Source organism: Chiloscyllium plagiosum, unplaced genomic scaffold (genome assembly GCF_037043375.1).
Source record: "Chiloscyllium plagiosum isolate Xiang-an unplaced genomic scaffold, Cpla_swu_hap1 HiC_scaffold_5, whole genome shotgun sequence".
Taxonomy (NCBI): domain Eukaryota; kingdom Metazoa; phylum Chordata; class Chondrichthyes; order Orectolobiformes; family Hemiscylliidae; genus Chiloscyllium; species Chiloscyllium plagiosum.
The window spans coordinates 117,394,033-117,419,067 of NW_028270143.1; the positions used below are offsets into that span (position 1 = coordinate 117,394,033).

Below are 25,035 nucleotides of genomic sequence, written 5' to 3' on the forward strand. Positions count from 1 at the left end.
TTCCACACTTCAATGACATCCTTCCCAGACAGCCTATGCTCCCAAGTTATGCTCCTCAGATCCTGTCTTGCAGCATCGTATTTACCCTCCCCCCAATTGTAAAACCTACCCTGTTGCACGCACCTATCTCTCTTCATAACCAAGGTGAAAGTCACAGAATTGTGGTTACCATCACCAAAATGCTCACCCACTAACAAGCCCATCACTTGTCCCGGTTTGTTACCGAGTACCAAATCCAATATGGCCTCCCCTCTGGTCGGACAATCTACATACTGAGTTAGAAAAGCTTCCTGGACACACTGCACAAACACCACCCCGTCCAATCTACTTGATCTAAAGAGCTTTCAATCAATATTTGGGAAGTTGAAATCGCCCATGACTACTACCCTGTGGCTTCTGCACCTTTCCAAAATCTGTTTCCCAATCTGTTTCTCCACATCTCTGCTGCTATTAGGGGGCCTATCGTAAACACCCAACAATGTGACTGCTCCTTTCCTATTTCTGACTTCAGCCCATACTACCTCCAAAGGCAGATCCCCCTCGAACAGCCTTTCTGCAGCCATTATACCATTTCTAATTAGCAACGCCACACCCCCTCCTTTTTTACCACCCTCCCTAATCTTACTGAAACATCTGTAACCAGGAACCTCCAACAACCATTCCTGTCCCTCTTCTATCCACGTTTCCGTGATGGCCACAACATTGTAGTCCCAAGTACCAATCCACGCCTTAAGTTCACCCACCTTATTTCTGACACTCCTTGCATTGAAGTATACACACTTGAACCCATCTCTGTGTCCGCAAGTATTCCCTGTCAGTGCTACCTTCTCCACAGCCTCCCTACATTCTTGGACATCCTGAAAAACAGCTAATCTACTTGCTGGACTACAAGTCCGGATCCCATCCCCCTGCCAAATTAGTTTAGACTTCCCTGAAGAGTGCTAGCAAACCTACCTCGCAGGGTATTGGTGCCCTTCTGGTTCAGGTGCAACCCGTCCTGCTTGTACAGGTCCATCTTCCCCAGAATGCAGTCCAATTGTCCAAATACCTGAAGCCCTCCCTCCTACACCATCCTTGCAGCCACGTGTTCAACTGCACTCTCTCCCTATTCCTTGCCTCACTGTCACGTGGCACCGGCAACAACCCAGAGATGATGACTCTGTCCGTCCTAGCTTTTAGCTTCCAGCCTAACTCCCTGAGCTCCTGAATGACCTCCGACCCCTCTTCCTACCTATGTCGTTGGTGCCAATGTGCACCACGACTTCTGGCTGCACACCATCCCCCTTAAGGATTCTGAAGACACGTCCGTGACGTCTCGGACCCTGGCACCTGGGAGGCAACAAACCAACCGAGAGTCTCGCCCATGTCCACAGAACCGCCTGTCTGTCCCTCTGACTATAGAGTCTCCTATAACTAGCGCTCTCCTCCTCTCCCCCTTTCCCTTCTGAGCCTCAGAGCCGGACCTTGTGCCAGAGACCCGGTCACTGTAGCTTATCCCTGCTAGGCCGTCCCCCCCAACAGTATCCAAAGCGGTATACTTATTGTTGAGGGGAACGACCACAGGGGATCCCTGCACTGCCTGTTTTCACCCTTTCCTATCTCTGACTGTTACCCAGCTACCTCTGTTCTCTGGCATAACTATGTCCCTGCAGCTTCTATCTATCACCCTCTCAGCCTCTCGAATAACTCTCAGTTCATCCAACTCCAGCTCCAGTTCCCTAACGCGGTCTGTGAGGAGCTGGAGCTGGCTGCACTTCCTGCAGATGAAGTCGGCAGGAGCATCGGTGGTCACCCCTACCTCAAACATCCTGCAGGAGGTACATTCCACTGCCTGCGCTGCTATAACTCTACACTTAGTCTCCAAAACAAGAACACTAAGTAGCTTACCTTTTTTTTAGGCTAGAGGAGGGAGGAAGGGTGGGAGACACTACACGTGTAGTGTCTCGGGTTCCTTCTCCACTCAAATAACAATCACTTACCTTCCCGACCGGCTTTGTGCTCCGACTTCACTTCCGCCCAGCTCCCGCCGCTCTCTGCTGCAAAAAAAAAGCAAAATTAATTTTGTTTCCAGTAATATGGAAGCAAAATCTGAAATCTTACCTGTGTCATTATGTTTATTAAACTTGCTAATGAGCATGTTACTATTTAGTCAGTCCATATGTCTTTTCACTGGGGAGAGGCTTCAGTGTAATCAGAACACTTGACTTTGTCAACAACTATGATAAAGGAGCTACATGAAGAGAACTTGATACAATAAAGCATTGTGTGCTTTGCTTGAATTGGTGTCTGTGGCATTTGCTTGACACATATTTAGTAGTTTTCTAAGAGACTTTTTACACTTAGCATTTGCTGCTTCCCTTCTTTCTATAGCTTAATATACAATCTTCTCCTAAAGATCATCTTTGCCTACATATTATCTCTGAACTCAAGGATTGTCTCAAGATTTGTAGCTCGGGTGCCGGTTGCAGTTGTTGTGGGCATGTTCGCGTAACTGGGAAGTTGGTTTGCAGACGTTTCGTCCCCTTTATGGGTGACATCCTCAGTGCTGTGGAGCTTCTTCTGAAGCACTGCTATCCTGTGTTGATTGGAATTTATTTGATTTTGTTCCCACTGCTTCAGGTTACCGGTTCTGTTTGTCCGTTGCAGTGGTCAGTACATACAAACTGGAGGAGGAACACTCCATCTTACGCCTTGGGAACCTACAACCACACGACCTCAACAGTGAATGCACCAGTTTCCAAATTTCCCCTCTCCCCATCCCATCGCATCCCATCCCAATTCTAACCCTCTGACTGGGCTCTGCCCTCTTGACCTGACCTACCTGTCCATCTTCCTTCCCACCTAACTGCTGCACACTTCCCACCGACTATCACAAAGCCTCTCACCTTCATCCACCTATCACCATCCCAACTACCTTTCTCCTAGCCCTACCCCTCTCCCCCTATTTATTTCTCAGCCCTCTTCTTTCCCCTCTCCAGTCCTGATGAAAGGTCAAGCCTGAAACATCGACTCCCCTATTCTTCAGATGTTGTCTGACCTGATGTGCTCTTTCCAGTGCCACACTTTACTGACTTTAAGTTTAATAGTTTCTCAATAAAACATTAGAGGATTAAAACCTGCTGTTTTAAACTGAACCCCAGACTTAGAATCCCCCTCCCAAGAACATGATGCCTCCATCCAGTATTCTCCTACCTCTAATTAGACAGACCCTGACAAGCTAGCCCACCACACCTTTGAACATACTCTGAAGACTCATCACTTAACTGATACCCTACATCTCCATCTGTCCAAGGCACCTGTACCCCCCACTTAGCTGGCACCCTACCCTCCTATTTCCCTTATCCACATGCCATCCTCACTCTCCACCCTTCCAACAACCTAACCTTGTCTACTCCTGTCACCTGTCATCCTACCCTTGACCACCTTACACCACATCGTCCATCTGGAAACCTAATGCCTCACCCACCTGTCACGCTACTCCCCCCGCAATAGAATCACAGAATTTACACGAAACAGGGGGAGACTATTTGGCTTATCGTGCACACCAATTCCATTACCGAGTGCCAATCTCTTGCCTTTTCCCCATATGCCTGCTCGCTATTTCTATTCAAATGATGATCCAGTGCTCTCTAGAATGCCTCAATTGAACATGCCTCCATCACATTTCCACGTGGTGGACTGCATACTCCAACTAATTGCTATTACAGAGTTTTTCTTACATCACCTTTGCTTCATTTGCACCTCACTTTAAATCTATGACCTCTCATTATTGGTTCTTTCATGAGCAGGAACAGCTTCTCCTTATCCACTCTGTCCAATGGCTAATAATTTTGAAAACTTCTGTCAAATCTCCTCTTCTTTAGTCCAAGGTGAACAGTTCAAGCTTCTTCAGTCAATTCTTATAACTGTTCCCATTTGTGGAACATTTCTTGCAAATCACTTGTGCACTCTCTCCATCGCTGTCCACAACTGAAACAGTACTTCAGCTGAGGTCTAACAAGTGTTTTCTACAAGTTCAGCATCACCTACTTGCTGTTATGCTATGTGTACCAATTATTAAAGTGGGCAAAACTGTTCGCTTTATTAATTGTTCTCCCCACTTTAATACTAAACAAAAAATAAACTACTATGGATGCTGGAAGTCTGAAACACAAACAGAAATTGCTGGAGAAACTCAGCAGGTCTGGTAGCATCTGTGGAGAGAAAGCAGAGTCAACATTTCAAATCCAGTGACCCTTCTTCAGAACTCCGTTTCTACCGGAGTTTCCCCAGCAATTTCTGTTTTTATGCTGCTTTAATGAAATGACACATACACACCCAGCTCCTCTGTTCCTGCACCCCTTTTAGAATTGTACATCCCTATTTTCTGTTGCCTTTCAATGTTCTCCGGACCAAGGTGCATCAATTTCTTGCATTGAAACTGTTCTACCACCTATCTGCTATTCTACTAACCTGTCAGTGTCTTTTGGAATTCCACACTGTTCTCCACACAGTTCACAATTAGTCTAAGTTTAGTGTCAGGTCTCCTACTGGTCACCCAACGTCCACGTGTGTCTTCATTCTGTAGCTTTCAAAGTAGCGACAGGACTTTTAAATCATGGAATGGTGCACATCCTGCTGAAAAAGTAGGTGTGGTTTCCATGATCTTGTTTTTGTGGATCCTAGATTTGTTTATGATGCATTAGCTGAGCTGAAATTTGTGGGGAGAACTACTGCAAAGGAAAAACTAGATCACTAAATTAGTTTGTAAATAGTTGGGGTCCAAATGCTGAACCAAGCAGTCTGCCGTTCAATGTTCAGTGCTCTAGCCTCAACTTCTTACCATTAAATTTGCTGTTGACACAGATTAGTAGAAAGGTAAGTTGTGAAAAAGGAGTAAGGTTGCCACAGAGGAATTAAGATGCGTTAAGTGAGTAGACGAACATCAGGCAAACGGAATATAATGCAGGAAAAAGTGAAATTTTAGAAGGAATAATGAAAAAAATGTATATTTTCTAAATGGTGAGGGATTACAGAGCTTTGAGATAGAGAAAGGTCTGAGTGTCCCCTTGCATGAATCGCAAAAGGCTATTATGCAGTTAAAAACCCCGTTAGGGAACTGGAGCTGGAGCTGGATGAACTTCGGATCATTCGGGAGGCAGAGGGAGTTATTGAGAGGAGTTGCAGGGAGGTAGTCACTCCTAAGGTACAAGAAAAAGGCAAATGGGTTACAGTCATGGGACAGAAAGGAAACCGGCTGGCAGTGCAGGGATCCCCTGTGGCCATTCCCCTCAACAATAAGTATACCGTTTTGGATACTGTTGGGGGGATGACTTACCAGGGGTAAGCAGTGGGGTACAGGGCTCTGGCACAGAGTCTGTCCCTGCTGCTCAGAAGGGAAAGTGGAAGAGGAGCACAGCAGTAGTTATTGGGGACTCCATAGTTAGGGGGACAGATAGGAGGTTCTGTGGGGACGAGAGAGACTCACGGTTGGTGTGTTGCCTCCCAGGTGCCAGGGTTCGTGATGTCTCTGAGCGTGTTTTTGGAATCCTTAAGGGGGAGGGGAGCAGCCCCAAGCTGTGGTCCACATAGGCACCAACGACATAGGTAGGAAGAGTGATGGGGATTTAAGGCAGAAATTCAGGGAGCTAGGATGGAAGCTTAAGAGCTAGGACGAACAGAGTTGTTGCCTGTGCCACATGCTAGTGAGGAAAGGAATGGGGAGAGAGAGGAGTTGAACACAAGGCTACAGGGATGGTGCAGGAGGGAGGGTTTTGGATTCTTGGATAATGGGGCTCTTTCTGGGGTAGGTGGAACCTCTACAAGTCGGATGGTCTTCATCTGAACCAGAGGGGTACCAATATCCTGGGGGGGAAATTCACTAAGGCTATTGGGGTGGGTTTAAAATAGTCCAGCAGGGGGATGGGAACCAAAATTGTAGTTCAAGTATAGAAAAGGTTGAGAGTAGGAGGTCCAAAATCAAGTTTCAGGGACGCAAGATGGCACCGGCAAGCAATAAGTTGGTTTGAAGTGTGTCTACTTCAATGACTGGAGCATCCGGAATAAGGTGGGTGAACTAGCAGCATGGGTTGGTACCTGGGATTTTGATGTTGTGGCCATTTCGGAGACATGGTTAGAGCAGGGACAGGAATGGTTGTTGCAGGTTCCAGGATTTAGATGTTTCAGTAAGAACAGAGAAGATGGTAAAAGAGGGGGAGGTGTGGCATTGTTGATCAAGGACAGTATTACGGTTGCAGAAAGGATGTTTGGGGACTCGCCAACTGAGGTAGTATGGGCTGAAGTTAGAAACAGGAAAGGAGAGGTCGCCCTGTTGGGAGTTTTCTATAGGCCTCCGAATAGTTCCGGAGATGTAGAGGAAAGGATAACAAAGATGATTCTCGATAGGAGTGAGAGAGACAGAGTAGTTGTCAAGAGGGACTTCAACTTTCCAAATATTGACTGGGAACCCTATAGTACGAGTACTATAGATAGGTCAGTTTTTGTCCAGTGTGTGCAGGAGGGCTTCCTGACACATTATGTAGACAGGCCAACAAGGGGCGAGGCCACATTAGATTTGGTACTGGGTAATAAGCCCGGCCAGGTGTTAGTCATGGAAGTAGGTGAGCACTTTGGTGATAGCGATCACAATTCTGTTATGTTTACTTTAGTGTTAGAAAGGGATAGGTGTATGCCACTGGGCAAGAGTTACAGCTGGGGGAAAGGCAATTATGATGCGCTTCGGCAAGATTTAGGAAGCATAGGATGGAGAAGGAAACTGCAGGGGATAGGCGCATTAGAAATGTGGAGCTTATTCAAGGAAAAGCTCCTGTGTTTCCTAGATAAGTATGTACCTGTCAGGCAGGGAGGAAGCTGTAGAGCACGGGAGCCGTGGTTTACAAAGGAAGTGGAATCTCTGGTCAAGAGGAAGAAGAAGGCTTATGTTAGGATGAGATGTGAAGGCTCAGTTAGGGCGCTTGAGGGTTACAAGGTAGCCAGGAAAGACCTAAAGAGAGAGCTCAGAAGAGCCAGGAGGAGGCATGAGAAGTTGTTGGCGGATAGGATCAGGGTAAACCCTAAGGCTTTTTATAGGTATTTAAGGAATAAAAGAATGACGAGCGTAAGATTAGGGCCAATCAAGGATAGTAGTGGGAAGTTGTTTGTGGAGTCAGAGGAGATAGGGGAAGCACTAAATGAATACTTTTCAACAGTATTCACTCTAGAAAACGACAATGTTGTTGAGGAGATTACTGAGATACAGGCTACTAGACTAGGTATGATTGAGGTTCACAAGGAAGAGGTATTAGAAATCCTGCAGAGTGTGAAAATAGAAAAGTGCCCTAGGCTGGATGGGATTTATCCTAGGATCCTCTGGGAAGCCAGGGAGGAGATTGCCAAGCCTTTGGCATTGATCTTTAAATCGTCATTGTCTACAGGAATAGTGCCAGAAGACTGGAGGACAGCAAATGTGGTTCCCCTGTTCAAGAAGGGGAGTAGAGACAATCCTGGTAATTATAGACCAGTGAGCTTTACTTCAGTTGTTGGTAAAGTGTTGGAAAAGGTTATGAGAGATAGGGTTTATAATCATCTAGAAAAGAATAATTTGATTAGAGATAGACAGCACAGTTTTGTGAAGGGGAGGTCGTGCCTCACAAACCTTATTGAGTTCTTTGAGAAGGTGACCAAACAGGTAGATGAGAGTAAAGCGGTTGATGTGGTGTGTATGGATTTCAGCAAGGCGTTCGATAAGGTTTCCCACAGTCGGCTATTGTACAAAATGCGGAGGAATGGGATTGTGGGAGATATAGCAGTTTGGATCAGTAATTGGCTTGCTGAAAGAAGACAGAGGGTGGTGGTTGATGGGAAATGTTCATCCTGGAGTCCAGTTACCAGTGATGTACCGCAAGGGTCGGTGTTGGGTCCACTGCTGTTCGTCATTTTTATAAATGACCTGGATGAGGGTGTAGAAGGGTGAGTTAGTAAATTTGCAGATGACACTAAGGTCGGTGGAGTTGTGGATAGTGATGTTGTAGGTTACAGAGAGACATAGATAAGCTGCAGAGCTGGGCTGAGAGGTGGCAAATGGAGTTTAATGTGGACAAGTGTGAGGTGATTCACTTTGGTCGGAGTAACCGGAATGCAAAGTACTGGGCTAAGGGTAAGATTCTTGGTAGTGTAGATGAGCAGAGAGATCTTGGTGTCCAGGTACACAGATCCTTGAAAGTTGCCACCCAGGTTGACAGGGTTGTTAAGAAGGCATACAGTGTTTTAACTTTTATTATTAGAGGGATTGAGTTCCGGAACCATGAGGTTATGCTACAGCTGTACAAAACTTTGGTGCGGCCGTACTTGGAGTATTGTGTACAGTTCTGGTCACCACATTATAAGAAGGATGTGGAAGCTTTAGAAAGGGTGCAGAGGAGATTTACTAGGATGTTGCCTGGTATGGAGGGAAGGTTTTATGAGGAAAGGCTGAGGGACTTGAGGTTCTTTTCATTAGAGAGAAGAAGGTTGAGAGGTGACTTAATAGAAACATATAAGATAATCAGAGGATTAGATAGGGTGGACAGGGAGAGCCTTTTTCCAAGTATGGTGACGGCAAGCACAAGGGGGCATAGCTTTAAATTGAGTGGTGATAGATATAGGACAGATGTCAGAGGTAGTTTCTTTACTCAGAGAGTAGTAAGGGTATGGAATGCTTTGCCTGCAACGGTAGTAGATCTGCCAACTTTAAGTACATTTAAGTTGTCATTGGACAAGTACATGGATGTACATGGAATAGTGTAGGTTAGATGGGCTTCAGATTGGTATGACAGGTCGGCGCAACATTGAGGGCCGAAGGGCCTGTACTGCGCTGTAATGTTCTATGAAGCAAGTAATTAGGAAAACTAACTTATTGCTACCGTGCCGGTGGGCGGCACGGTGGCACAGTGGTTAGCACTGCTGCCTCACAGCGCCAGAGACCCGGGTTCATTTCCCGCCTCAGGCGACTGACTGAACGTGGAGTTTGCACGTTCTCCCCGTGTCTGCGTGGGTTTCCTCCCACATTCCAAAGATGTGCAGGTCAGGTGAATTGGCCATGCTAAATTGCCCGTAGTGTTAGGTAAGGGGTATGGGTGGGTTGCGCTTCGGCGGGTCGGTGTGGACTTGTTGGGCTGAAGGGCCTGTTTCCACACTGTAATGTAATCTAATCTAAACATTTACTGTGAACAGAATTGAATACAAAGGTTCACTAATAGAGGATATTGGAGGGGGAGGTGATGAAGCCACATCTGGAGTCTATGTACAGTATTGGTCTCATTATATAAAGGGAAGGCTAAAAATGTGTTGGGTGCAATTCAGAGAAGGTTTACTAGACTATTAACTGGAATGGGCTGTTTTTTTTATGTAGAAAGGCTGGTCAGGCTAGGCTTGTATCTGCTGAAGTTGAGAAGAGTAAACAGCAATTTGATTGAAATACATATGATCCTGAGCACTCTTCATAATGTGCATGTGAAGATGATGTTTCCTTTTATAGGAGAATCTAGAATTAAAGGTCACTGTTTAAAATTACCTAGCACACCTCTCCTTTCTTCTCTCTCATGTGAAAAGCCCTAGCCCAAGCGTGTTCCATTTAGGACAAATATTTTATTTAAAGTTTATGTCTTTGGAATTGTCTTCTTCAAAAGGTGATGTAGGCAGAGTCTTTAAATATTTTAAAGGTGGAAGTAAATAGAATATTGATAAACAAGGTGATGAAAAGTAACTGATAGTTGGGAATGTGGAGTGAGGTTATGATCAGAACAGCCATGCTCCTTTTGATTTGTGGAGCAGGCTTGAAGGGCTTAGTGGCCTACTCCTGCTCCTAAGTTGTACATTTTCATGTTATTCTTACTCTGTGCTTTTTGATCATTAACCAATGATGAGTCCTAAATTTGTATAATAAGGTGTTGTGTGATCTCATTTAATGCTTTTTGAAAATGCAAGTGCATTAAATCCACTGGTCCTTCCTACTAGTTCTATCCTCAAGAACAATTCCCTTTCATAAATCATTTTCTGATTTCCTAAATGTTCTGCTACTTGATTCCTAAAAATAGATTGTAACATTTTGCCTAACACTGATGTCTATGTTTTATTATCTTTAGTTCCTGTTTTCTCATTCTCCCTTCTTAAGTAGAGGAATCTTGATTAGTCATGAAGGAAAGACCCTTAGAAAACTGTTTTCTGCTGTTCCTTCATTAAATAGATTGGAGCGATTTGAGAGATAATGTCCTTGAGTATGATGCACAAAACCTATCATTACCATACTGTTACAAAGAGCGACATTTAATACCCTCCCATACGGTGAATTTGGCAGAGATGCGGCATTAAATCAGACAGCCTGCTAGCAGTTTACAACACTGATGCCTTCATGCCTAGATTCCAATTAAGTGTTTAGTGTGAAAGCCAACGGACAAGGTTCTGAGGAAGAGTCGCTGAACCTGAAACGTCACCTCTAATTTCTCTTTGCAGATGCTGCCAGACCTGCTGAGCTTTACCAGCAACTTCTATTTTTGTTTGTGGACAGCTTGCTTTTAACTATCCACTTAATTTGGCAGAGTTTGCATGGGTGCAAGGTCTGCCTACCCATATATCAAAATTGCAAATAGGTTTCTAAGTACATTATGGGAAAATGCATACTGGGATCCTATAACTTTCCAATTAAATAATAGGAGCCAATTTTCATATTCCAAATGCCGCTGGTGGTGCTAGGATTGCAGGTATAGAATATGGAATGTAGAACAGTACAGCACTGTATGGGCCTTACAACCCACGATGTCATGCTGAGCATTTATCTTAATCTAAGATCAACCTAACCTACACACACCTCATTTTACTGCCGTCCATGTGCTTGTCCAGCAGTCGCTTAAATGTCTCTGACCCTACTACCACTGCTGGCAGTGCATTCCACGCACCCACCACTCTCTGCATAAAGAGAAGGGCTTTTGAAGGGCTGATGAAGGACTTTTACCCGAAACGTCGATTTTCCTGCTGCTCGGATGCTGCCTTACCTACTGTGCTTTTCCAGCACCACATTCTTGACTCTGCATAAAGAACCTACCTCTGACACCTCCCCTATACCTTCCTCCAGTCATCTTAAAATATTGACGCCTTGTGATAGTCATTTCTGCCCTGGGGAAAAGTCTCTGGCTATCCATCTATGCCTCTCATTACTTTGCACACCTCTCTTCTATCCAGTGTGAAAAGCCCCAGCTCACTCAGCCTCTCTTCGTAAGACAAGTCCTCCATTCTAAGCAGCATCTTGGTAAATCTGCTTTGCACCCTCTCTAAAGCATCTACATCCTTCTTATAATGAGGCGATGAGAACTGGACACAACATTCCAAGTATGGTGTAACCAGGGTTTTATAGAGCTGCAGCAAAACCTCGCGGCTCTTAGACTCAATTCCCCGTTAATGAAAGCCAAAACACCATACACCTTCTTAACAAACCTATCAACTTGGGTGGCAATTTTGAGGGACCTATCTACATGGTATCCAAGATCGCACTATACCTCCACACTGTCAAGGATCATGTCTTTAACCCTGTATTCAGCATTCAGATACGACCTTCCAAAATTAATCACTTCGCATTGATCCATGTTGAACTCCATTTGCCACTTCTCAGACTAGCTCAGCATCCTGTCAATGTCTTATTGTGGCCTGCAACAGCCCTCGACACTATCTACAACACCACCGACCTTTGTATCATCAACAAACTTACTAACCCACCCTTGCACTTCTTCATCCAAGTCATTTATAAAAACTACAAAGAGCAGAGGCCCAAAAACAGATTCCTGCAGGACACCACTGGTCACCGACCTCCAGGCCGGATACTTTCCATCCATTACCACTCGTTGTCTTCTTTTGGTCAGCCAAGTTTGTATGCTGACAGCCCAATTTCCCTGTATTCCATCCATCCTAACATTCTTAATGAGCCTACTGTGGGGTCCCTTATCAAATGCCTTACTGGAATCGACATACACCATATCCACTGCTTGACCTTTGTCAACTTGACTCGTCACATCCTCAAAGAACTCAATTAGGCTTGTGAGGCATGACCTTCCCTCGCAACGCCATGCTGACTATCTTTAATCAAACTATGTTTTTCCAAATAGTCATATATCCTATTTCTCAGAATCCTTTCCAGTACCTTGCTTATCACAGACGTAAGACATGGGGCAAACCCTTCTGCTTAATTTAAAACCAGCAACACAGAAAAGATTTATCCTGTGCAGTAATAGATCAAAGAACAAAGAAAATTTACTTCCCAGGAACAGGCCCTTCGGCCCTCCAAGCCTGAGCCGGTCCAAATGTACTATCTAAACCTGTCGGTCAATTCCTAAGCATCTGTAACCCTCTGCTCCCCACCTACTCATGCATCTGTCCATACGCATTTTAAATGAATATACCGTGCCTGCCTCTACCATCTCTGCTGGCAACGCGTTCTAGACACCCACCACCCTCTATGTGAAGTACTTGCCGTGTGTATCCTCCTTAAACCTCTCACCTTGAAAGCATGACCTCTCGTTATTGGATCCTTCACCGTGGGAAAAAGCTTGTCTCTATCCACCTTGTCTATACCCTTTATTATTTTGTAAACCTCAGTCAGGTCCCCCCTCAATCTCCTTTTTTACTAATGAAAATAAATCTAACCTACTCAACCTCTCTTCATAGCTAGCACCTTCCATACCGGGCAAAATTCTCGTAAACCTTCTCTGCACCCTCTCCAAAGCATCCACATCCTTTTGGTAATATGGCGACCAGAACTGTATTCTAAATGCGGCCGAACCATGTCTAGTACAATTTTAACATGACTTACCAGCTCTTATACTCAATACCCTGTCCAATGAAGGCAAGCATAGTATATGCCTTCTTGACCACTCTATCCACCTGTGCAGTAACCTTCAGGGTACAATGGACCTGTACTCCAAGATCTCTCTGCCCATCAATTTTTTCCAAGGCTCTTCCATTCATTGTATAATTTGCTCTAGAATTAGTCTTGCCTAAATGCATCACCTCATAATTGTCTGGATTGAAATCCATCTGCCACTTTTCTGCCCAACTCTCCAGTCTATCTATATTCTCCTGTATTCTTTGACAGTACGTTATGCTTTCTGCTACTCCACTAATCTTCATGTCATCTGCAACTTGCTGATCATACCAACAGTGCCCTCTTCCAGATCATTTATGTGTATTACAAACAACAGTGACCCCAACACTGACCCCTGTGGAACACCACTGGTCACCTTTCTCCATTTCGAGAAACTCCCTTCAATTACCACTCTCTGTCTTCTGTTGCTCAACCAGTTCTTTATCCACCTAGCTAGAACACCCTGCACACCATATGATTTCACTTTCTCCATTAGTCTACCGTGGGGAACCTTATCAAATGCCTTACTAAAATTCATGTGTATGACATCAACAGCCCTTCCTTCATCTATCAACTTGGTCACTTCCTCGAAGAACTCTATTAGATTGGTAAGGCACAATCTCCCCCGCACAAAACCATTTTTCCTATCAGTGAAAAGCCCATTCTTTTCTAAATATAAATAGATCCTATCCCTCAGTACCCTCTCCAGCAACTTTCCCACCACCGATGTCAGGTTCCCTGGTCTGTAGTTACCCGGAATATCCTACCACCTTTCTCGTGCAGGCGGACAACATGAGCAACCTTCCAGTCCTCCGGCACTTCATGTATTTAAGGAATTACAAAGATATCTGTCAGGGTCCCAGCTACTTCCTCTCTTGCCTCCCTCAGCAACCTGGGATAGATCCTTTTCGGTCCTGGGGATTTGTCCACCTTAATAACCTCTGGCTTACCCAACACATCTTCCCTACTTATGTGAACGTGATCCAGACTAATCAAACTTCTATCTCTAATCTCAACATTCATCATGTTCCTCTCCTCAGTGAACATTGATGCAAAGTAATCATTAAGAATCTCACCCATTCTCTCAGGTTCGACACCCAGCCTTCCTTCATTATCCTTTAGTGGACCAATCTTTTCTCTAGTTACCCGCTTGCTTCTTATATAAGAATAAAATGCTTTATGATTCTCCTTAATTCTGCTTGCTAAAGCTATTTCATGACCCCTTTTCACCCGCTTGATTCTTTGTTTAAGACTTGTCCTACTCTTCCAATATTCCTCCAGGGCCCGTTCTGTTCTTAGCTGCCTAGACCTTATGTATGCTTCCCTTTTCCTCTTGGCTAGTCGTACAATTTCTCCTGTCATCCACGGTTCACGAATCTTGCCCTTCCTATCCTTTGCCTTCAACGGGAAATGCCTATCCTTCTCTATCTTTCACCTATCTTTGAAAGCCTCCCATATTTCAACTGTGGACTTCCCTTCAAATAGCTGTGTCCAATCCTCATTTCCGAGCTCCTGCCTAATTTTGATATAATTGGCCTTGGCCCAGTTTAGTACTGTTCCCTTTGGACCACTCTCATCTTTATGTACGAGTATTCTAAAACTCACAGAACTGTGGTCACTGTTCCCAAAGAAATCCCCCACTGCAGCTTCTACCACCTGTCCTGTCTCGTTCCCCAGTACCAGGTCCAATATGGCCCCTTCCCTCATCGGACTATTGACATCTTGCTCTAGAAAACTTTCTTGGATGCTTCTTACAAATTCTACCCCATCCAGACTTTTGATGCCAAATGTATCATAGTCAATGTTGGGAAAATTAAAATCGCCCATCACCGCTACCCTATTGCCTCTACATCTTTCCATAATCTGTTTACCTATATGTTCTTCTCCTTCACGCTCACTGTTGGGAGGCCAGCAATACAGCCCCTACAATGTAACTGCACCCTTCTTATTTCTCAGCTCCACCCATTATGCCTCACTACCCAAGACCTCCATAGTGTCCTCCTTTAGCACATCCATGATATCATCCCTGACCAGCAATGCAACTCCACCCACCCCTTTTACTTCCCTCCCCGTCCTGTCTGTAGCGTCTATATCCTGGAACATTTAGTTGCCAGTCATCGTGCCCTTACTTCAACCAAGTCTCTGTGATTGCAATAACGTCATACTCCCAGGCACCAATCCAAGCCCTAAGTTCATTTGCCTTACACACTATACTCCTTGCATTAAAGTAGATGTGTTTCAGGCCACCAGTTCTTTTGCACTCATCTGCTCTCTGCCTATTGTTCCCTTTATTAGTGCTATCTTCATGATTCTTACCGTCTCCAGCCTCCACCTCGCTGCCTACGAGGCTGCCTACTTGTTTTCTCTTCTGGTTCCCAGTCCCGTGCCACATTAGTTTAAAACCTCCCCAACAGCAGTAGCAAAAACTCCCCCAAGGACATTGGTTCCGGTCTGGTTCAGGTGTAGACCATCCATTTTGTAATAGTCCAATCTGTAAACATTCGAGTGGCCAAGAACTATTTAAAGTAAAAATTAACAACTTTATTTCCTGAAGTATAACAGAGAATAATTAACTAACTACTATTTACAATTCCTTACTCTAACCTATCTGTTACCTTTCCTTCTATGATACTAGTCTGATAAAACTCCCAATTAAGATTTACAAAACAAAACTTTTAATCTCAAAACCAGGCAGCTTTTGGTTCTTCTATTTGGATCTTCCCATGTCTTCTTCTTCTTAGGGATTCTGCTTCACAGTTTACTGATCGCAGAAGGTACTTTTAAGAGAGCTATTTTTCAGGCAATCTTTTACATACTGGGGCTTGGTGGTTGTCCTCCAACTGTTCAATATTTCCCCAGTTTGATACCCCAGAGCATCGAATTGTGTCATTGGCTTTTAAGATTGTCAATATACTCAGTTCAAACTTGATTGGAATTTGATATTTTTTGGGGTATAATTTAAACTGATTGGCTGAATTTGAATTTTTTTTTGTCATTTCCAGGCAACCAGCTACTCCAGTAGCTGGAGCACATGTTAGATTGTGTCTTATTGAGAACACTTTGGTGCTGTCACTGCTAGCTCTTAACTCTCTTAAAAGGTATAGTTCACCCACATCTTCATAACATCTGTAATTCCCAGGGATTTCCCTATTCCCTTTCTTGAACAGAGGAATAACATTCACGTCCTTCCAATCATCTGGTTCTATTTCCGTGGAGAGTGACGATGCAAAAATCATTGCCAGAGGCACAGCAATCTCATTCCTTGCTTCCTGTAGTAATCTTGGATATATCTGGTGCAGCCCTGGAGATTTAGCTATCTTGATGCTTTCCAGAATTTCCAGCACATCCACTTGCTTAATATCAATCTGATCAAGCCTATTGACCTGGTCCACAGTGTTCTCACTGTCAACAAGACTCCTTTGTCTGGTAAATAATGAAGCAAAAGACTCATTTGGGGACATCCCTACCTCTTCAGACTCTAGGCACAAGTTCCCTCCACGATCCCTGATCGGCCCTACCCTCTCTCCGATCAGTCTCTTATTCTTCATGTAAGGATTTTCCCTAATCCTTCCCGCCAAGGCTTTTTTGTGCCTCATCCTTGCTCTCCTCTAGTCATTTTAAAGTTATTTCCTAGCTACCCTGTATTCCTGTAAAGCTGTACCAGATTCTTGCTTCCTGAACTTTAAGTACTTCCTTCTTTCTCTTGATGAGAAGCTCCTATTGTCATCCAAGGCTCCTTCACCTTTCCATTCCTTGTCTGTCTCAGTGGGACAAAGTTATCTGACACTTTGTAAACAGTAACAAATGCTCCTTAAACAGCCTCCACATTTCTGTTGTGCATTTCCTGTAGAACAATTGTTTCCAATTTATATTCTACAGCTCCTGTCTAATAGCAGTATAATTTTCCTTTCCCCAATGAAATACCTTCCCATACTATCTGTTCCTGTCCCTCTCCATGGTCAAGGTGAGGCCGTTGTGGTCACTGTCACCGAAATGCTCTCCCACTGAGAGCTCTGACACCTGGCCTGGCTCGTTACCTAGCACCAAATCCAATATGGCCTCCCCCCAGTGAGCCTATCTACATATTGAGTCAGGAATTCTTCCTGACTGCTTCGGTTGTTCAGTTAAGGAGCAACCAATATGGCACAGTCAGAGATCTAGCAAAAATGGGATAGTAATTCAAGCAAGAAATTCTCAAAAATTGCTTTGGTGGAGGCTTGCTCTGCTCTAGATGCTAATGGAAGTGAAAAGATGGTGCAATTCTGAGGGATGGCAGAAATGATTGTCAGCAATCCCAAAAAATGAGTGATTACCATTCTATAAATAGGAATTCTGTGTTTCAAATTCTTTATCATCTTAGGATGGCAATTATTTTTGTGCAGGTTTATATAGAAAATCATAGTATTTCACTGAGACTAGATATTTATTTGAGTAGTTTTGATTTGAGCATATGTGTAGAATGCACATTTTATAGTCTTATCTAGTTTTCAAGCTTTATTTGACCTCTACAATCCTGTCAGTTCATATCTTTGTACTTTTCTCTAGCTCCCCGGAAAGTTCCACCACATCCCCCAGTCAATCCTGTGGTGAAAGGTAAAACAGAAACATCTGTCACTTTGGCTTGGTCTCTGCCTCAAGACGTGCCACCTGCCCCTGTCACAGGATACATAATAGAAAAAAGGAAAGTAGGAAGCAATACCTGGACAAGATGTCATACTAGCGACAAGATAGAGGCACAAGAGTTCACAGTCGATGGCTTGCCAGAAGGAGCTAGTTATCAGTTTAGAATTAGTTCTGTAAACAACTTTACCCAGAGCACATTCTTAGAAGTCCCAGGAACATTTTACATCGGTGAGTAAAAATATTCTTTCAAAAATTTTATAAATTGTGTTACTGTTTCTCCATTTGTCTTTTATTTGTCTTCGTAGTATTCAATGTTTATTTCTTCTGTCATTTCCAGCCTTTAATTTAAAAATGAACTGCAGTTCAGTTTCATTTGTTGACAGATTTTGTACCAGATAACCGCTAAGCTTTTTTCTGCAAAACAGATTATAACTTTCAGGATTCATCTGGCTTAGGTCAGGATGATTTGCTGCCCACATCAGACTGTATGCTTCATTTTTTTTTTCAGAAGTCAGCTAAGTTGGGAAAAATGTTAGGTTCAGCCATCTTCAGCTGCTTCATTAATGACCTTCCCTCCATCATAAGATTTGTGACTCCTGAGATCCTGAAGCAGTCAATGGCCAAATGGATTAGGACCTGGACAGTGTCCAGGTTTGGGCTGATAAGTGAAGGTAATATTTGCATCACCCAAGTGCCAGGCAAAAATCAGCTCAGAAAAGAGCAAATGCACTGCCCCATGGAATTCAATGACATTACAATTGCTGAATCCCCCAATTTTGGCAACTAATAGATTACCGTTGAACAGAAACTAAACTGAACTGGCTATATAAATACATTGACGAGAACAGTAGTCAGAAATGGGGACTTTTGCAAGGAGTAACTCACTTCCTGACTCCTGAAGTCTGTGTAAGACTTCAAGACACGGATCAGGTGTGTTATAGAATACTGTCAATTTGCCCATGAGAACTGTTCCAACAACACACCATTAACCTGATACTATATAAAAAAGCAACCAGTTTTCCACATCCACAAACGTTCAGCTCCTCCCCCACCAATGCAGAGAAGCAGCAGTGTGTCCTATTCACAAGATGCACTTCAGAAATTCACCATGGCTTCTCAGAAAACACCTTCCAAACTCAAGACCATTACCATCTAGAATGACGTGGGCAGCATGTACTTGTGTGATTTGGAAGCTACATAGAGGGACTGCCTTGCCCAATCAGAGTCAATAAAACAATACCGTGCAGTCCAGGCCTTTCTGCCCTCGATGTTGTACCGACCTGTGAAACCGATCTGAAGCCCATCTAACCTTTACTATTCCATTATCATCTATATATTTATCCAATGACCATTTAAATGCCCTTAAAGTTGTTTTTTTCCCCCTTTATTTATTTTCTTGCAAAGTGTCCTGATGTGTGTAAGATGTGTAAGATGAAAAGCTTTTACAAAATGTCTCTTTTTTTCAGCATTACTCAAGTTCTGTACCACCAAATGACAAATTTGAATGTCTTGTGAAAATCTAACAACTTTGATTCTGCCTTATTGATTCTCCCTTATCAATCCTCGAAAAAAAAGATTTCTAGAAAACAGTCCCCCTTTTACATTTTTTGTTAACTCAGATGAATTTTGATTTTCCTTGTGCTCTTCTACCACATCCCCATTAGTAGACTAGAGCACTTCACTGCTTCTGAAGTCAGGCCAATAAGCCTATAGTTGTGTCAGGAGCTCATTAACCTGAAATGTTAACATAGATGTTGTCAGACCTGCTTAGTATTTCCAGCATTTTCTAATACTTTTTCCAGCGTCCACAATATTTTACCTTTTTATTAGTGGCTTTAATTCCAAGGTCTTCCTCCTCATTTTTTAGATTAGATTAAATTCCTTACAGTGCGGAAACAGGCGCTTCAGCCCAACCAGTCCACACCGACCCTCCAGTCGGTAACCCACCCAGACCCATTTCCCTCTGACTAATGCATCTAACACTGTGGACAATTTACCATGGCCAATTCACCTGACCTGCATATCTTTGGACTCTGGGAGGAAACCAAAGCACACGGAGGAAACCCGCGCAGACACAGGGAGAATGTACAAACTCCACACAGGCAGTCGCCCAAGGCTGGAATTGAACCTGGGACTCTGGTGCTGTGAGGCACCAGTGCTAACCACTGAGCCACCATGCAGCCCCCTTTATTGAATATTGTTCGCTACCTTCCAATCATTAAAAGCAACAACAATAATAACAACAGTAATTTATTACATGTATTTATGAAAATACAGTAAATGTGTATAAGTTGCCATAAGCTGGTGCTATTATAATTTCATAAATTATAAAAAGAAATAAATCATACAAAGTTAGGACAAATTTCATTTTTTGTTCCATACATGGCTTCTTGATTTCCTAATTGGCTACATGATGTTGCCACACTTTGTAGCTGCCAAACTATTCCTTAGGGATGCAACACCACCAATAGGATATTAGTCTTTAGGATAATTCTATAGTTGAGGAAATTGTGAAAATCAAACTATTGTATCCACCATCTCTTATAGGTATAGATTATCACCTCAGAGAATTTATTATTCTTTAGCTCCATTGATTTCTTCAGTACTATTTCTTTACCTGAGTGAATTTCTTTAGTTACTAATTCTTGTGTAGTACTTAGATGAGAGTAAATTTAGTCTATGGACTTGTAGTGAACCCACAGCAATTTTTTTAAACTACTCTTGATCTTTTTACTGAACTTCACAATATGATAGTTCAAATTCTTTTTGGAGACTTTGTGTCTCAATAACATTTTCACTCATTAAATATTTAGGCAATGTTTTCCAAGTTATTGGAAAATAAAAACTGGCTGGAAAATCTTTGTAATTTATTCGTTCTTTGCTGATTACATTGTTCACTCTTCAGATTGCATGGTCTTAGTACTTTTATCTCTACTCCTTGTACCATGATGGATAAAGCACAAGAGCTTGATCACTTCCATGTTCTTAATAGATATAATCAAATCTTGAGCAGATCTTCAACTTCAAATTAAAAAATTAGCGGAAACTGAGTGAATTTTACATTGGGATCCAGTTTTCAATGCCAAATGTCTGCCCAAGTCGCAAGTTGACAATCTAGTCACTTGCTGTGGTTCTGTTTGCCGAGCTGGAAGTTTTTGTTGCAAATGTTTCGTCCCCTGTCTAGGTGACATCATCAGTGCTTGGGAGCCTCCTGTGAAGAGCTTCTGTGGTGTTTCCTCCGGCATTTATAGTGGCCTGTCCCTGCCGCTTCCGGTTGTCAGTTTCAGCTGTCCGCTGTAGTGGCCGGTATATTGGGTCCAGGTCGATGTGTTTGTTGATGGAGTTTGTGGATGAGTGCCATGCTTCTAGGAATTCCCTGGCTGTTCTTTGTTTCGCTTGCCCTATAATGGTAGTGTTGTCCCAGTCAAATTCATGTTGCTTGTCGTCTACGTGTGTGGCTACTAGGGATAGCTGGTCGTGTCGTTTCGTGGCTAGTTGATGTTTGTGGATGCAGATCGTTAGCTGTCTTCCTGTTTGTCCTATATAGTGTTTTGTGCAGTCCTTGCATGGGATTTTGTACACTACATTAGTTTTGCTCATGCTGGGTATCGGGTCCTTCGTTCTGGTGAGTTGTTGTCTGAGTGTGGCTGTTGGTTTGTGTGCTGTTATAAGTCCTAGTGGTCGCAGTAGTCTGGCTGTCATTTCAGAGATGTTCTTGATGTATGGTAGTGTGGCCAGTCCTTTGGGTCCACAGAAGCGCTTCACAGGAGGCTCCCAAGCACTGAGGATGCCACCTAGACAGGGGACAAAACGTTTGCAACAAAAACTTCCAGCTCGGCGAACAGAACCACAGCAACGAGCACCCGAGCTACAAATCTTCTCACAAACCTTGAAAATCTAGTCACTTATTCGTTGATTATTTCCATTTCCCTGCACATTTATTCTATGTCTAGAAATTGCACTGTGTGTTTACAAGAAGAGTGTTATTTCAACAGAGATGTAGAGTGGATTGATACATGGGGAAGAATCCACATATGCTGAAGCTCTTCCCGTTTTCCTGTTTTGCCTGCTTAGGTGAAAAGGTCAGAACTCGGTTTCCGTCTCCCTCTTATCAGAATGATGTTGTGAAATTTGAAAGGTCAGAAAAGATTTACAAGGATGTTGCCAGGGTTGGAGGGTTTGAGCTACAGGAAGAGGCTGAATAAGCTGGGTATATTTTCCCTGGAGCATCAAAGGCTTAGGGGTGACTTTGTAGAGGTTTATAGAATCATGAGGGGCATGGATAGGGTGGGGAGTCCAGAAGTAGAGGGAATAGGTTTTGGGTGAGAGAGGAAAAATTTAAAAGGGACTTAAGAGACACCATTTTCACGCCGAAGGTGGCGTGAGTATGGAATAAGCAGCCAGAGAAAGTGGTGGAGGCTAGTACAATTACAACATTAAAAAGGCATCTGGATGAGTACATGAATAGGAAGGGTTGAGCGGGACATGGATCAAATGCTGGCAAATGGGACTAGATTAAGTTAGGATATCTGGTTGGCATGGATGAGTTTGACCAAAGGGTCTGTTTTGCTGCTGTACATCTCTGTGACTCTATAATGCCTCTTTCTTATCATATGGCAGCAATTTTGCAACATGAGTAGGGCTGTTGAAAGACTGCTGTGGAAACCTTACGAAAATGCTTCTGATATGCCCAGTGGTACTTCTGTTTAAAAACATGTGCAAAGTGTCATTCAGGCTGATCTGAGTGAGGTTAATTGCTACAGAATTGTGCAAATGAAAACATTAGCCTCATCACTTGATTAAAAGATGCTGCATTCAGTATCAGCCTGACTGATCTGTGGCTTCCCCAGTATTAATATAATGTGGGTGCTTCTTTTTGCCACTACTTGCTGGGGCACACACATTTATTCGGTTTATAATCAAGTCCCAGGTGACTGAGCAATTTTCTGATCGACCTCTTCAGAGATGTTATTACACACTATAGAAAAAATGAAAAAGCTATATTTTTATCCCAAATGATGATAGTTATCAAAGTTGCCATTGTTGAGACTAATTTGATATTTCTAAGTTAAAACTCACACAACACCAGGTTACAGTCCAACAGGTTTATTTGGAAGCACTAGCTTTCGGAGAAAGAACAGCGCACTCCAGTCCAACACCAGCACCTCCAAGTCATTGATATTTCTAGTTTTAATAACCGAATATAAATATCACTTGCAGTCATACTAGGATTTGAGCCCATGTTACTAGAGCAGGAGCCTGGGTCTCTGCATTACCAGTCCATCAGACCATAAGACCTTATGAAATTGGAACAGGACTAAGTCGTTCAGCCCGTTGAACCTGCTCTGCCAGTCAGTAAGATGTTGGCTGATTTGACATCCCTCATTTCCACTTTCTTGTGTTTTTCCTTTAATCCTCGATTCTCCTACTGATCAAAAGTCTAACTATCTCAGCCTTAAGAATATAAAAGGTCTGTGCCCCCCTACCCACCAAGAAGTATTGGTGATTCAGAACCCGCTGAGAAAAGAAATTCCTCTTCATCTCAGTCTTAAATTGACACTTCTTGATTCTGAAACTATGTGCTTTAGTCCTCGACTCTCCCATGAGGGAAGATATCCTCTCAACATTTACGCAATCAAGCCCTCTAAGAATCCTGTATGACTCAATGAGATTATCTCATTCTTCTAAACTCCAGTGAGCAGTATCCCAGCCTGTTTAGCATTTGCTCTTAAGACAGTGATACTAGGGCTCACTCTTCCAAGCTCCTTCCAATGAAATGACATCTTCCTTTAAATAAGGAGACCAGAGTACTTCAGAATACAGAGTACACCACGTATAGTTGCCGGAAGACTTCCCTACTCATACTCCAAACCCATTGAAATAAGGACCCAAAATACATTAAACTTCCTGATTACCTGCTGCACCTATGTGCTAACTTTCCTTGTTTCGTGTACAAGTAACACAAGTCCCTTTTTGTTGCAGCTTTTTATAACTTTTCTCCATTTAAAAAAATTTGTTCTTTTTCTCTTGCATCCAAAATTAACAACTTCATATTTTCTTATATTGTACTCCAGTGTAGTGCTCTTATGCTTCTTCATATTGTTACTGATTACTTTTAATATCAGTATTATTATTAATAATAAGCAGTGTTTATTATATGTTGCTTTAGATAGGGTACTCAGTAAAATAAATTGAAGTTGTTTGACTATCATAAGTAACACTAAATTGCATATTTTGTTTTGACAGAATCTAGAGCTTTCATTGAGAAACCTTTGCAAGATGTTGAAGCTTCAGCAGGTGAAGATGCAACTTTCTTTGTTGAACTATCTACAATTGCGCCTGGGATATGGTTCATCAACGAAAATGCTGTACAAAGCAATGAGCATTACGTAATACAGAGAACAAAAAACACACACACTTTAATAATTAAGCAAGTGAAATCGTTGGACAACAACATTGATGTGAAATTTGTGGCTAATAGTGCTGAAAGCAGGGCTAAATTAAGAGTGAAAGGTGATTTTTGTTTGCTGTTGAGTTTTGCTTGCTTTGTAAATTCTGTTTATTGTTTGCTCAATAAATACTTTTCCTCAATCAAATTTATGCCTTAATCTAACAGTGTAGAGATTTTTCTGAATATGCAGGACCTGGCAGTTTCATTTAACAATCCTAAACTATACTTGGGAATCAGCAGAGACCTCAACTTGTATAGGTCATTACATTGTCTGAAAGGCAATGGCAAATTATAGGCCAGGATTTGTTGTTCTTTCTTGCACTAACTGTGGTCAATGAGTAATCTTAGGGCCCAAGTGAAAGTGAGGACTGCAGATGCTGGAGTTAAGAGTCTAGATTAGAGTGGTGCTGGAAAAGCATAGCAGGTCAGGCAGCATCCCAGAAGCAGGAAAATCCTGATGAAGAACCTTAGGGCCCAGTATGGTCTCAAAACCCCCTAAAGAAAGCCTATCACTGAAAAGGTTTGATTTTTTTTTCAAATGGAAAGGCAGAGAGGGGGCTGTGGGGAGTAGTTGTCAGGAGAACTGGAGGTAAGGATAGGTTTTTTTTACTGGTTACTCCTCACCCCTTATCCATGCTGTCTGTTGCCCCAGATTGGAGCCACCCATGTTGAGAAAGCAGCCACTTTTCTTGCCTGCTGGGAAGGCATTGGATTGAGTTCCTTAAGTAGTTATTAATTGACCACTCAAGTGTCTTAATTGGCTAGGATGATTGCCCATGGACCCTCACACCCAGGTTTTGATTGCTGACATAGTGGAAAGGTGCTGGACTAGAGTGGTGTTGGAAAAGGGCTTTTGCCCGAAATGTCGATTTTCCTGCTCCTCGGATGCTGCCTGAACTGCTGTGCTTTTCCAGCACCACTCTCGTCTAGAATCTGGTTTCCAACATCTGCAGCCCTTGTTTTTACATAGTGGAAAGGTGGCAGACATCCCTCCAGAGACAGTTTGCTCCATTGTTTACTCTCCCTGCTACCTTCCCCACCATTTCCAGGGACGGATAAGTCATGCCCATAGCAGTTATACTCTAGAGAAGTTCAT

The 25,035-nt window shown here is 43.0% G+C and overlaps 1 protein-coding gene across 4 annotated transcripts in view; it reads left to right on the forward strand.

Annotated features, from left to right (window-relative positions):
- obscnb (obscurin, cytoskeletal calmodulin and titin-interacting RhoGEF b) overlaps window positions 1-25,035 on the forward strand; it is a 799,195-nt gene that overhangs the window by 34,014 nt on the left and 740,146 nt on the right. For all 4 annotated transcript variants that reach the window (XR_015757277.1, XM_087987576.1, XM_087987577.1 and 1 more), the window contains exons 5-6: window positions 17,411-17,716; window positions 23,735-24,001. Coding sequence is in view for 3 of the 4 variants with exons in the window: in XM_087987576.1 (XP_087843702.1) it covers window positions 17,411-17,716; window positions 23,735-24,001 (573 nt within the window). In the remaining variant the exon portion in view is untranslated. The remainder of the gene's footprint in view (window positions 1-17,410; window positions 17,717-23,734; window positions 24,002-25,035) is intronic.